At 35.1% G+C, this 15428-nt stretch overlaps 1 protein-coding gene across 10 annotated transcripts in view; it reads left to right on the forward strand.

Moving 5' to 3' along the window:
- The window catches only part of GTF2I (general transcription factor IIi), a 140535-nt gene that overhangs the window by 50617 nt on the left and 74490 nt on the right, over positions 1-15428 (forward strand). For 6 of the 10 annotated variants that reach the window (XM_004380767.2, XM_023735293.1, XM_004380769.2 and 3 more), the window contains 3 exons: positions 1063-1140; positions 11800-11859; positions 13887-13943. In XM_004380767.2, coding sequence (XP_004380824.1) covers positions 1063-1140; positions 11800-11859; positions 13887-13943 — 195 coding nt within the window. The remainder of the gene's footprint in view (positions 1-1062; positions 1141-11799; positions 11860-13886; positions 13944-15428) is intronic. The other 4 variants (XM_023735295.1, XM_012556775.2, XM_004380768.2 and 1 more) reach the window with 2 other exon arrangements.

A 15428-nucleotide genomic window follows, 5' to 3' on the forward strand; every position in this document is an offset into this window, starting at 1 on the left:
GGAGGAGAGAGGCTAGAACCTGCAGTCTTACGGTGAAATTTGTATGTCTTTGTTGAATGCCCCTGCTAGCTAACCCTTTTAGGCTGCCCAGCAAGGGTTGTTTGTTTTTGATGACTGAATGGGTTTACTTTCTTTTCTAAAACCTTAATGAAGCATATATAAAGAAAAGTATGCAAAGCATAAGTATATAGCTCAATAAATAAAATGTGTACACACCTCTGCAACTTAACATCCCTTTCAAGACACAGAACATTAACAATACCTCAAGAGGGCCACCTAATGCTCCCTTCTCGTTAACCTTGCAAAGTCAACCACTTGGTTGATTTGTAACAGCATAGATTTGTCTATTTTAGCCTTCATTTAAGTAGAATTATAATTCCTTTTATGTCTGGCCACAAAGATTCACTTCAAATTATCTATCCTACTTGTGAGCAGAGTTTTATGCAGAAAGGTGTGCCTTGTGTCCTTGTTAATAAAGGGATTTATTGGGAGGAAGGAAATTAATGTATCATTATTGAAATGGTTAAAAATCATGCTGTCTGTATTCTGGAATATTGAATCATTAAAACTACTATATACAATTTATTATTCAATGGCTTGCAAAGTGTTTTTATTTTTATTTTATTGTGGTAAAATATATAGACAAACCATGTCATTTCAGCTACTTTTATATGTACAATTTAGTGACATGAATTACATTCAGGATGTTATACAGCCATTACTATTTTATCAGCTTCCACATAGTTCCACACCCTTAACAGAAAGAAAATTAGTTTTTAATGTTAACTGAAAATCGCTTGTGACTAATTTTCCATTCCAAAGGTAAGAACTTGTTAGAGAAAAAAAAGAACAAGTAATCCCAGAATATCAATAGTGATTAAAACATTGATTTTGTTGGGTTTTAGGTGACCCCGCAACATACAAACTAGCAAACTTTTGTCCTTTCAGAAATCTATAAAATATGTATGCATTTGTTTGCATGATTGGGGGGAAAAGGGAGGGTTTTCCTACTCGATCTAAGTGCCCTAACCTGTAATTATGTTCTTTCATTTGCTTTTACAGGCATGTCCCTGGAAATGGCAGCTGTGACAGTAAAGGAAGAATCAGAAGATCCTGATTACTATCAGTATAACATTCAAGGTAATGCTACTTAATAGAAGTTTTCTTTTCAAATGTTGTTTGAGGTTAAAATTAAAATCTGCTTGTCAATTGCCTCCATTTTTTAAATTTTATTTTATTGTTTGGCCTTTGATTGGTGTATATGCTTGTAATTCATTACTGGAATAAAACAGATTTCAAAAGTGGGACATGAAATAAACTCAGTCTCAAAAACTCAGCGTTAAATGGAGAAATGGAAAATAGTCATTAATGTGCTTCAAGGCTTGAGCAAAAGTTGTGGAACAATTTAGAGTTCATTTCCGCTTTTTGGTGTTATTTGCAAGGTGTGAGAGGTCATCTGAGCTTTTAATAGCTCTATTTGTGCAACAAAAATAACTTTTCCCTATGTATTTTCATTACCTTAAAAGTAGGCAAGACACTGATAAATTTTAGGTATAATTTATCATTTTTTTCTGTTATCTTTTTACTTGATTATTAGAAAGGCATTGAAGGATTATAATTTCCTGATGCAGTTTGCTTTTATGCATTGGTTGGTTCCAATTTAGAAGGATGTTTTCCATATTTTATATAGTCAGGTTAAATTCTTATCAATGTATTATTGAAGTATTTCAGACTTTCAAAGTGTAAAATGTGATTAGTTTTGTCATATGTATATACTTGTATATACCGTTTTTATATATTTGCTAAACCATCTTCAGTGTAATCAAGAAAACGAACTATCTGTTACCCTAGAAAGCTTCCTTGTGTCCCTTTGTAATTCACTGCCCTACCCCGTCCAGAGGCAACCACTGATTTGATTTCTATAATTTTAGATTAGCTTTCATTTTTTAGAAATTTATATACATTAATTCATAAAGTACATTATTTTTGTCAGTGGGATCTGGCTTCTTTCATTCCAGATAATAGTTTTGAAGTTTATCCATAATGTTATCTGTATTAGTAGTTTATTCCATTTTATTGCTGAGTATTATTCCATTGAGTAGCTATACCATAATTTGTTTATTCCTTGTAATGATGAACTTTTGGATTGTTTTCAGTTTTGGGCTGTTCCAAATAAAGCTGCTGTTAACATTTGTGTATAAGTCTGCGTGGACATTTATCTTAATTTCTCTTGAGTAAATACCTAGAAATTGTATAGCTGGGACACATGGTAGGTATTTAACTTTTTAAGAAACTGCCAAACTGTTTTTTAGAGTGTTTGTACTATTTTACATTTCCACCAGCGGTATATGAGAATTCTAGTTACTTCACACCCTCACAAACACTCTTAATGGTCAGTCTTGCTCATTTTAGCCATCTCATTGTGGTTTTAGTTTGCATTGGCTAATAGGTTTATTTCCTTTAAAAATATAAGCCTTAATAATTCTGGGGCACTGTAAATGTGTATGCATAAATTTATTCTGGTTTGTAATTATGTGAATATCTGTATGTATATTAAACTGTTGGTTAACTTCATGTTTTCAACAGTCAGTTATGAACAGTTTATTGTTTATGTCATTAGGAATCACATGGCTAAAAGTTGTGATAATTCTGAGGATTTTTAATTTGAAAGTTAAAATGTTGAGAATTATTTAGACTTGATTGCAGTTGTTAGTACCTGACTAATATATGTGTATATATTTCATAAGTACTGTTTAATAAAAATTCTTTTTGTACAAATTATGTTTCAATTTTAAAGTAAAAAGTGTGGCTTTGTCTTTGATATATTTATCAACAGTGCTGCTTCTTATCGGCCATGATTATAGAAGCTTTCGCCCCTGCTCATATTGGAAGGGTGAATGATTTAAGGCCATGCCTGATCAAATACGAGTTTGGAAATCAAGTGTCTGTAAAGGGGAAGGATGGCCGGAAATGGTAGTATCCTAGTTGCAGTTGAAAAGGGTGGAAGCTAGACAGTTAGATTTTGTATCTAGCAAGCAAAGTGGATATTTTTCTTACAATTGAGTTTTTATTTTATTTTTTTATTTTTTTATTGTATTTTAGATGAAGGTTTACAGAATAGTTTCTCATTAAACAGTCACTACACATATTGTTTTATGACATTGGTTAACAACCCCATGACATGTCAACACTCTCCTTCTCAACCTTGAGGACCTTTTTTTTTGGTGAAAATATGCATAGCCAAAGTGACACCGTTTTGAAAGTTTCTGCATGTACAGTTCAGTGACATCAATGACATTCTTCCATTTGTGCTGCTATTCTCACTATCCTTTTCCAGATTATTCCATCACCATTATCTTCAACTCACTGTCCCCTAGGCTTCCCATCAAACCTTTTGAGTTGCTGTTGTCAATTTGAGCTCACATAGATTATTCTTTTTTTTTTGTACCTTAAATGAAGGTTTGCAGAACAAATAGTTTCTCATTAAACAGTATACATGTTGCCCTATGACTATGGCTAACAACCCCACGACATGTCAACACTGCCCTTTCTCAGCCTTGGGTTCCCTGTCACCAGCTTTCCTGTCCCTTCCTGCCTTCTAGTCCTTGTCCCTGGACTGCTGTGCCTCATTAGTCCTGTTTTGTTTCATGAGGCTGTCAGTCCCCAGCTGAACGGTGAATTTCGGGAGGGGCTTCACCACTGGGCTAAAAGGGTGTCCAGGGGCCATACTCTCGGGGTTTCTCCAGTCTATCAGGCCAGTAAATCTGATCTTTTTTTGTGAGTTAGTATTCTGTTCTACATCCTTGTCCAGCTCTGTCCAGGGCCCTCTATTGTGATCCAGGTCAGAGCAGTCAGTGGTGGTAGCCGGGCATCATCTAGCTGTACTTGACTCAGTCTAGTGGAGGCCATGGTAGCTGTGGTCCATTAGTCCTTTGGACTAATCTTTTCCTTGTATCTTGTTTTCTTCATTCTCCCTTGCTCCAGAAGGGGTGAGACCAGTGGAGTGTCTTAGATGGCTGCTCACAGGCTTTTAAGACCCCAGATGCTACTTACCAAGGTAGAATGTAGAACATTGTCTTTATAAACTGTTATGCCAATTGAGCTGAGACCATGGTCCCCACAGCCCCCCGCCCAGCAGTTCAGTCCCTCAGGGAGTTTGGAAGTATCTATGGAGCTTCCATGACCTTTCCTTGTACAAGTTGTGCTGGCTTCCCCAGTATTGTGTACTGTCTTACCCTTCACCGAAGTTACCACGTATCTATTTAGTTCTACCCTACTCCTCCCATCCCTCCTAACCAACAAAGATTGTTTCTTTTTGTGGGTAAACTTTTACATGTGTTGTACAGTAGAGGCCTCATACAATATTTGTCCTTCTGTGATTGACTTATTTCACTCAGCATAATGTCCTCCAGTTTTGTTCCTCTTACTCTCCTGTGCTGAGCTCCTTTTGTTTGTGGATTTTTTTCATTTGTTTTGTTTTTGTAGGTTTTGTTTTTACTGAGACTTTATGTTTTTCCTTTTTGTTTTGATGAGTAGGTTTGTTAACTTTCTTTGTGGTTACCTTGAAATTTATCCTTATCTTCCTAGATTTGAACCAGTCTATTATTACTTGCTATCGCTTGGCTTCCTCTCCATTAGAAGGTTCTATGTCTGCACCATTATTCCCTCTTTTATTGTTCTGATGCTGCTGTTATTTACAGATTAACCTCTTTGGTTCCCTTTTGTAATTCTTTTGGTTTTGCATAGCCCGTAAGAGTTCATTTCCTAGGTTGGTATCTGGCTAGTACCATCCTGTGTCCTATATTACAATTGAGTTTTGATAGTTCTTTTTTATTATATGATAAATGCCCCCGTCCTTTTGGGGGGGGGGTGATAATATGTTTTGCACATAATTTCTCCCAATCAGTGAATTGTATTTTTGTTCTCTTAACAGTGTCTTTTGTTCAGCAAAGATTCTTAATTTTGATGAAGTCCAGTTTATCTTAATTGGGAAGTGTATGGATTATGCTTAAATGTCATATCCAAGAAATTTTTGACTCAGGCTCACAAAAATGTTTTCTTATAGAATTTTGTGGTTTTATAGTGTGAACTAATTTTTGAAAAATGTGTGAGATACTGAGTTAAATTTTTTACAAATGGATAGCCTGTTTTTCCCGTATGATTTGTTGAAAAGAGTATTCTTTTGCTGTTGAACTACCTTTGCATCTGTCAAAAATGCGTTAATCTGTTCTGCAGTGTATTTTATTCCATTGATCTATGTGTCTATACTTTTGCCAAGACCCCAGTGTCTTGAGTACTCTAGGTTTACAATAAATCTTGAAATCAGATGTGAGAGAGCCTTTCAATTCTGTTCGTATTCGAAGTTATTTTGCTTATTGTAGTTCCTTTGCCTTTCGTATAAATTGTAGAATCAGCTTGTTGATTCATTTTTAACAAACCTGTAGAGATTTTGATTGGGATTGCACTGAATGTATAGATTGTCTTTGTACATCTAATGATTTTCCAAAGCTTATGATTTACTGAAATGAATTTTCTAATATGACTGTGATGCTGTTGTGTGCCATCAAGTCACTTCTGACTCTGAACGACTCTATAGGACAGAGTAGAACAGCTCCGTAGGATTTCCTAGGCAGGAGCAGATTGCCAGCTCTTTTCTCCCGAACTGCCAACCTTCTGTTAGTAGCTGAGTGTTTAATTATTGCTAATTATAGATTGTTTTTTGGTTGTATATCTTAACAAGATTGAATCTTCCAATTCATGAGCATGCTATATCTATCCATTATTTAGCTATTATTTAGCTCTGCCTTAATTTCTTTCACCAGTGTCTTGAAGTTTTCAGTTTTAACGTATTTTATGCTTTTGTTTATGTTTATGTAAATGGTACTGTTTTTTATATTTCAGTTTCCAATTTATTGCTAGTATATAGAAATAACAGTTGATTTTTGCATACTAACTTTGTATCCTGTGACCTAGCTAAATTCACTTTTCAGTCCTAGTACTTTTTGGTAAATTCCTTTGGGATTTTCTCTGTATACAATTTGTGTCCTTTGCAAATAGAGATAGCCTTATTTCTTCCTTTTCCATCTCCATGCCTTTTATGTCTTTTTCTTGCATTATTGCAATGGCTTGGACCCTGTAGTATGTTCAATAGGAGTGGTAAGAGCAGGCATCCTTACCTTGTTCACAATTTTAGGAGGAAGGCATTCAGTATGATAGCTGTAGGTTTTTTGTAAATACCCTTCATGAGATTGAGGAAGTTCCTTCTAGTTATAGTTTGCTGAGTTTTTGTGATGATTGTATGTTGAATTATATGAAAGGCTTTTTCTGCGTCTGTTGAGATGATTATATGGCTTTTCTTCTTGAATGTGTTAAAATGGTAATAGACATTAATTTTCAAATGTGAATCACCATTATATTCCTGGGATAAACCTCACTTGGTTGTAATGTATCCTTTTTATATATTGCTATGTTTGATTTGGAAGCCCTGGTGGCGTAGTGGTTAAGAGCTATGGCTGGTGACAAAAAGGTCGGCAGTTTGAATCGACCAGGCGCTACTTGGAAACTATGGAACAGTTCTAGTCTGTCTTCTAGTGTTGCTATGAGTCGGAATCGACTCGATGGCAACCAGAAGTGGTAGTAGTGTTTGATTGGCTAGTACTTAAGGATATTTGTGTCTATGTTCTTAAGAGATACTAGCCAGTAGTTTTCTTTTGTTGTGCAAGTCTTTGGTTTTGGTAATGTTGGCCTTATTAAAATAAGTTGGGAAGTGATACTTTGCAAAGTTGGCCTTATTAAAATAAGTTGGGAAGTGATACTTTGCAAATTTTGTTTTTGTAGAATCGGTATTATTTCTCTCTTGAATGTTTGGTAAAATTCGCCAGTGAAGCCATCTGGCCCTTGAAATTTCTCTGGTGGAACATTTTAAAGCTCCTTCCATTTTTTAATTTTTAACTTTGTTTTAGTAGGTATATGTGAAAACAGTGGGGGCGGTGTCTGACCTCCTCTAAGTTCACAAGGGGAAAGGAGAATTCAAGATCAGCAGCCCAAGGCTGATTCCTGTGAGGTGGAGGTCAGATATGCCTCCTGTCTCTGCCACCTTCACCAACTCTGACACCAACCATCCCCCCCATGGCACTCTCTACTTCCCTGCTGGGTTCGACAGTTCGTTGCAGTGGCCACACAGAACTCAAAGACTATACTCAGGATTGTGGGGTTTATTATAAGGGAAGTAACAGTTACATGTCAGGCTCAGGAACACTCAGGATACAGTTTTTCAATCTGGACAGCCTCTTCCCAACCTGCTTGTAGGCACGCCTCTCCCTGGCCCTAAGCCTCTCCCCAGAGGCACTCAGCTTTCTGTCTCTGTGGGCTGGGAAGTCCACTGTGCCATCTCCTGCTGCTGGGCCTCTCGACACTGTTTCTCACCAGCTTCGAGGTTACAGCTCTCTTTCTCTCTGTCTCCTGCTTCCAGGAGCTTCTCAGCGCAGGGATCCCGGGTCCAGAGGATGCGCTCTCCACTCCTGGCTGTTCTTCCTTGGTGGCGGTCAATCCTCCTCTCTGCTCTGGAATTGACTCTGTTTTGAGGCAAAACTAACCAATCCCCTTGGTGGGCCACAATTACTCTATCACACAGTCCTCCCCAGTCACCTGGGTGGTAGTTACATGACCATGCTAGAAAGGCCACACACAAAAGCAATTAATTGCACTGCAGTATGGGACTATTGAAGTTATGTTTCTTTTCTTTAGTAATCTTTGGCAGCTCATATCTTTTAAGGGTTTTATCCATTTTGTCTTTATGTTATCCAATTTTGGATCTTGTGTAGAATTGCCTCGTTATCTTTTTCATGTTTGTAAGGTGTGTAGTGATATCCTTCTCGTTCGTGTCCACTTTCATAATTTGTGTCTTTTTTTCTTGGTTGCTCTTGCTCAGAATTTCTCGACTCAGGCACTATTGACATTTTGGACCAGATTATTAGTTGTAGTGGGTATCTGTATGTGCTGTGCATTCTGGGAGGTTTAGTAGCCTCTCTGGCATTTACCGCTAGATGCATTCTCCCAGTCAGGACAATAAAAAGCGTCTCCACATATTGCCAAATGTCACTTGAGGGGAGATGTTGCCTCGTGCTGGGAACCAGTGCTCCAACTAGAGATTTCTCAAATGTTTTCTCGTGGCCCCCAATCACTTTTGGTTTCATTGGTTAAGTATTTCTTGCTTTAATTTTAAATTGTTTTTTATTTCATGTTTTTCTTTTTAAGCTAGAAGCCTAGATCATTGAGTTGAGATTTTGTTCTGATATAAGCATTTCAAGTCATAAATTTCACTGTAAGCAATACTTCAGCCCCCCACCCCCACCTTCGCCCACCCCCCAGTTTTGATGTGTTGCTCATTTCATTCAATGAAAAAATATTTTCTGCTTTCCCTTGTGATTCCTCTTTGCCCTGGGTTTTTTAGAAGTATGTAGTTTACTTTTACACAGTAGGGGATTTTTCAGATATCTTTCTGTTAATAATTTATAGTTTATTTCCATTATAACTTGGAGAACATCCTTTGTGTAATTTCAGTTATTTTCAATACGCTAAGGTATGTTTTATGACCCAGAATATAGTCTGTCCTGGTTAATATTCCGTATATGATTGAACAAATGTATATTCTGCTGTTTTGAGTGGAAAGATGTTCTTTAAATGTCATTTAAGTCAGGGTGGTTGATAGAGTGGTTCAGGTTGACTGTATTCTAATGTTCTATTACTGTGGGAAGAGTATCGAAGTGTCCTGCAGGCACTACGCATGTGCCTGTTTCTCCTCACAGTTCTGTCAGTTTTGCTTCATGCATTTTGAAACTCTGTTAGTGTCAGTATCCCCCTTGTAGTGTCAGTATCCCCCTTGTCTTGGGCTCCCTTCCAGGCACATTAATCCCAATGATAACCGCTGTCCTTACTTGTAACTACCTAGGTTATTTTGTAGGTTTTTGTATTTTATATAAATGGAGTCCTTGAGCATGTACTCTTCACTTTATTTGCGCAGATTTACTGAATCTTAATAATTTTGTCTCCCCTTAGAAATAACATGTTAGATGTAGTTAGAGCCCCTTTGTGCCCTCCCAAATTCCCATTATTCTCCCCATCCTTGTCTTGAATTTGAGGTTTGTCCTTATTGATAACGATTTTATACTTTTACTACATAAATATTTTCACAGAAGTGTCTGTGTTATGTATATGCATTATGTATTTATATATTCTTGCACAGACATTTTACATATAGTATTTTCTCAGTTCTTAAGATGTACACAGCTGTACTGTATGTGTTGCTGTACATAGTCAATCATTCGATATAAATTTTGAAGATACATCTGTTTGTCACATGTAGGTTTAATACTATCATTGTGGTAGTTATAGTACATAGATTATACTATAGTTCTTTTACCCATTTTTATATATAATGACATTTATCTTTTCTGGAAAAACTTTTACTATTCCAAAATAGGCTTGGACATATCTCTGTGCAAGTGTCATTGTTCGTTTAAGATAGTGTTACTTAAATGTGAGTGTTGGAGGTATTGTGGTTTTCACAGTGATTGATAGACACTACCAGCATTTAGAGGATGTTGGTAAAGTATACAGAATAAAATCTACATTCTGTATTGTTAAAACATGTAGCTATCATTAATGTAGATGATTTGAAAGTATAATGATGTAAAAAGGTATGCTGAGCAAATATTAACTGAAAAAAATCTGATTTAGCAACGTTATTTGAAGTCCCCTTTGTCACTAAGTTGATATTGAGATCATTATTTTATATGTATGCAACAATGTAGCATCAAAATAAAAGCAGAAATAAGGAATTGACAGTTATTTGTTAAAATTATGACATATTTATAAATCTGCAGTTGTGTGATAGATTTTAACAGATGACTATCAGTAACCAATACATCAGTCTGATACAAATGGTAGAATGTTTGAAATCTACAATTAACAAGCTTTAGCTATTTGATGTATGTAAAGAACTCTGCACCCAAGAAATAAATGGTAGTCTTAATAAATTCCCTGAACATAATGTGATTTGTTAAATTAGAAATCAGTAATAAAAAGATTATTTAAAACAGGAAATTTATGCAATGGGAATCCTAAGAAACATACTTGCAGTTCTCTTACAGGGAACCTCATTAAAAGTTAAGAAATGTAGATTAAAACCTGGGCTTCAACTGGTTCAAAACGGTTCAGTAATTACTGTGGAAAACAAGGGCTGCAAACGTATTGGCATAGTAACCACATCTGTTGCCGGTGAGATTTTGAGCCGAGTCAGAAACAAACAGCTGTGCCTTATTCCAAGATGGCGGCTGTCTGTGCAGCTTTGAGTGTGTGTCGCGCTCCACAGTCTTGCCAGTAGTGTTGCTCTCATAAAGTCCCGCCACAGTCCTTCCTCCTGAAAGTTTCAGTGGCCTGATATGGGAGATTGGATTATTGGCAGGACTGTAGAGAGTGTGGTGCTGTTGGCCGCTGTCTTTGAGCAGGTTTGTTTGTTTGTTTCCTATTGGTGTCACAATCCCATGGGCAACAGATTTGGTTGTTGTGCGATGTGTACGTGGCCCTTGTTTATGCTGGCAATTACTGAGCCATTTTGAAACAGTTTCAGGCTTTGATTAGAACAATATTGAGAATGCCACATAGCTATACTTGTGAAAAGCATCTAAAGCAGTACTTAGAGAACAGTGAATAGCCTTAGCTGACATACAACTTTTTAAAACCTGTAGGTACTGCTTGTTTCTTGGCAAGGGCATAGTTCATCCGTGGTCCCGTGACGAGGAGGCCGTCCGTCTGGCATTTGCAGTCAGTTCTCTTCATTCAGAGTTCTGCTCTTAGTTGAGATTCTAAATGCAGTTTTTGTACTTTCCATGAAATTATTTTCTTCTTTGATGTACTCTTTGCTTGTATTGTGTAGTTCAGTGCCTCTCTATGAAATTTCTTAAGAGTTAGGAAAACCTTTGAAACACCTTGAGATAGTTTCCAAATCCTATTAAGAGAGAATTATAGTGAACCAGTTTGTTTTCATAAGATGTTATGTTAAGAAGTAGCCATTGAAAACGCAGTGTTTTGTTTTCTATTTTAAATTAAATTACTAATATGCTTGGTGATGAATGTAAATGTGATGTTAAAATCTTCACAGCATTCTGTGAACTTAATTAACACCAAATACTTTATATGTTAACAATTGGAGAGAACCAAGTTAAGTTATGAAAAGGGCTTATGGTTCTGCAGGAAAGGGGAGTTTCAGTTAACACCTGGTAGTTTGTCATGTTTCTATTTCAATTGAGATTCAAGTTTACTGATAGTTTAATTGTATAATTTTTGGAATTCTAAGGAGGAATAAGAATTTGATTCTGCATTTTTCTTCAGCATGAAAAATTAAATATTTGTCAAGGCAGAAACAAATACACCTGAATACAAACTTGAATTTCTTATCTGTTTGATGTAAAAGTTACAGTTTGCTTTTATGTACCTTTTACTGTTTTTAAAAAACCATATCCACCATTTTAGACATACCGTTTTCATTCAGTCCCTATGTCTAGTCATTGTCAACATTTCTTTTGACTGTCTGCGTATTGAGTTTATCTCGGTACACTTCTTGCATTCACTAACACCATAAATTGACACCACTCATTTTCTCACTTTTTTTTTTTTAATTTTGCCTTTTTTCTTTATGAAAAGGCTATTATCCATATTTCCTACCCAACTTTATTCACCAAAGTGACCCAAAATTTATTTTTGGGATTACTTTTGAAGTATTATCTTTGTATTCCAAAGCAGGCCCTTCTGAAACTGATGATGTTGATGAAAAACTTCCCCTTTCGAAGTCTTTGCAAGGTATAACTTTTTCACTTCCATTTTCCCACATACTGTTAGTGTTTAATGTTTCTTTATATTGGATAGACTGTGTTTTAATATTTATATCTATATTTTCTAAATGGAAAAGGAAAAAGAAATGTATTGGCCTTTTTTTTTTTTTAACATATAAATGAACTTCACAAGCAACAATTTTTCAAAACCAATTTTCCCTTTTGTGAATCTAGTAATGAATCTCAAAATGGGTACATGACACACTTTCATATTTAAGGTAAAGTACACATTTATACCTTATATCAGAATAGTCAGAACTAAGGTTATTATTGTATGGTTAATAATGTAAATATTGATAAGGTCATGTTGATTCTTCATTTTTAGAAAGATTGTGAAATATCACTTGGAAATCCCTGAGTTTATTAATGGGTGTTCTTTTTGGGTATTTTCATATAGTGTTCCCAGACTTAATAATCATAGGCTATTAGTGATGGCTTTTACTTCTGTCTATTCTGACTTTGAGTGCAAAAGATTTATTTTCTTTAGGCTTCCTTTGTAACAAAAATGTAGTTGCTTATTTTAAAAGAACAAAAAGGAGACATTAAATCATTTTTTACATGCACCATTGTAATACTAGGAATGGGAGAAGTAACTACCTTAACTGTTCTTATTCTTTACGCTATGTTTCTTTTTTAACCACTGTCGTATTCTTTATTATCTCCCATTCCTTTGACCTGACATCTCTGTTTTCTTCAACTGTAAACAACCTGATGCTTTGTAAATCCAAACGTTAAAGTTCTTTTTAAAAAGAGAGAAAAAAGGGGTGTGTAGAGAAAGCAGTAATTTTAAAAAGTTAATTCATGACTATTAATTTTAAAAGTTAATTAAAAGTTAATTCATGACTATAGATGTATAGATTTACTTAGAGTTTTGAGTTCTGGTGAGTTTTCATAATAGGAAGTAAGATAATTGTGGCATCATAAAACTTAGACATTAAAACCAACAGTATTTAACCTTAGTATGATATTTTTAATTCAAGGACACTAGATACGAATGATAGCTTTTGAGCCTGTAATCTGTCTAATATATGTTCTTTAAAATTTAGATAAGATACATTTAAAACATATGTCTGGGTTGTACATTTAGTACAGTTTCTGAATTTAGTTATCAATTGAATAAAAAATCTTAGATTCTGATTCCCCTCCCCTAAGTGATTAATTCTCATTCATAGGTAAACTATTTTTATTTGTGCTTGAAGGCAGTGTTTTCAGCCTTCTCCATTTAAGGACAGAGAATGAGTATCCTGGGGCAGTTTGGGCACTTAGTCCTTAGTGGCTCTATGATGTCTTAGTTTTTTCTTTCCTATTTGTGAGTAAAACGTCTGCTCTAGTAGGATGAGCCTGTTTACCTTGTGACTGCCTAACCTGATACATTGCTTTATGTTCCAGTTTTTAGAAGCAGGCAGATTATATTACGTGAATTAAAATGCTTTTGAGACTAAAGGTAGTATCTTAATTTTAATTTATGAGTTTCCTTAAAATACAATTTTGATTAAGTCATGGGGATTGAGTTTCCATTATTTCCACCATAGTAGACATGGAAGCAAGTACTGAGATAGAAAACATTTCACAGCAAAAACTGAACTTGTTTATCTAGATTTAAGTTTTTGAACAAAGAAGAAAGAACGTACTCTGATTTGTCTGTGTGTATGTGGGTCCATGGTACTTTGAAACATAATAGTGTTATTTTCAAATTCCAACGTAGATTAATAATTATATTGTGTAGTTATAGTTCCTAATATTAAATCTCCAAACTACTTAAGGTTTTCTGTGTATACTTGTATTTTTATAATAATTTTTTTAGCTTCCAAATAAAAAAGTGTTGCATCTGTTTTCTGAATTAGAAAGATCACATTACTTGAATTATTAAAGAATCATATTGTATATGTTTTGTTATAAGGCTTAAATTGTTTGCATTGCTACCTAGTTTCTCTTTGCATCTTTGAGTGCCATTTTTTTTATTGGTTTACTATATATTATTTCCTTTCCTTTTAGGAAGCCATCATTCTTCAGAGGGCAATGAAGGAACAGAAATGGAAGTACCAGCAGAAGGTTAGAAAAACAGGAGTTTTTATTTTGTCATATCTGTTCTATTTTATAGAGAATATTATCTTTAAAACACATGATTTTTGGAAATAAAAATGATTGTTTTGGTATATCTTCTTGGCCAACAGATAGTTTTTTTTTTAATTTCTGCAATCTAATATACCTCTTTTACCATACTCATTAATAACTGTATCTACTTAAAGCATATAGGGTTGGAAACAAAATGGTAAGTAAGTAAAGTAAAGCTCTTCATGATGCAGAATGCTCCCCCCCGTCATCTTGTGCCATATTAAAAATGTTTTAAGAAGGAATTACTTCAGTATTTTAAAATTAAAATTATTACTGGTTCTCTATCCATATTTTAAAATGTAATACTTAGTGCTGCCAGTCTTTTAGTAAGATGAAATATTCTAGAAAAAATAATAATGAAGATTTTTTTCCTCTTTTCTTTTTTTATAAATACCCTCAAACAGAGAAATTAAACTACTTTGTCAGTTTACCAGCCATACTAAACTGTTATCATGTGGGATGCTTGTCTACTTCTAAGCAGTTTATATAGTTCCACAAGAATTTTTGTAGATTTTTTTCCAGGGAAAAAGACTGGTAAAGTAACTGAATCATGTTTTAGAATTACTGTTTCTCTCATAAAGTGTTTTATGTTCTGCCTTATTTTTCTAGAATAAAAAGGGACTCTATTCTGTAACTGTTTATATTCCTTACATTTGCTTTTTTATTTTACTTTTTAAAATCTTTAATCTGATCTTTTGCCTTCTTTGAGTGAAGGTAGATCTTAAGGTCCCTGGAATGCTGGCTAATCTTTCCAAATTCAGTTGTAGAGTTAGGGTTTCCAGCTGAAATACGTATCTCTCAAAAATATTATGTTCATTGTTAACAATATTTCCCATTTCTTTGTGAGCTCTTTCATAGAATGTGTGGTTGACTTTATATGTTACTGTGTGGAGAAGGTAATCAGATATTTCCTCTGTAGAAAATCCTCTGCTTTGTATAGGTGGTATTTAATTTACAAGAACGAAAGACTTACATACAAGGCAAATATGGTACGAAGGTTCATCAGGCAATCTGAATTGCTGTATGGTTTTACAGTTCTGTTATTGGGTATTGGGCTTTGAAATACTTTATTTTTGAGGTGATTTTTATTGTCATAAAAACAAACAAACCTAAAAAAGGGAACCAAACCCATTGCCGTTGAGTCGATTTTGACTCATAGTGACCCCATAGGACAGAGTAGAACTGCCCCGTAGGGTTTCCAAGGAGCGCCTGGTGGATTCAGACTGCCAGGCTCTTGGTTAGCAGCCGAGCTGTTGACCACTGTGCCACCAGGGCTCCTTTATTGTCATAATGCAGTGCTAATACAGTTGAATTGAACCTGGGTTCTGGTCTGTATTTCTTTACTAACAAACATGATCTTGGGCAAATCAATCAACCTCTCAACCTTTGCAAAATAAAAGAAGGCTGATGAAGATACTCTCC

This window comes from Trichechus manatus, unplaced genomic scaffold, assembly GCF_000243295.1.
Source record: "Trichechus manatus latirostris isolate Lorelei unplaced genomic scaffold, TriManLat1.0 scaffold00077, whole genome shotgun sequence".
NCBI lineage: Eukaryota > Metazoa > Chordata > Mammalia > Sirenia > Trichechidae > Trichechus > Trichechus manatus.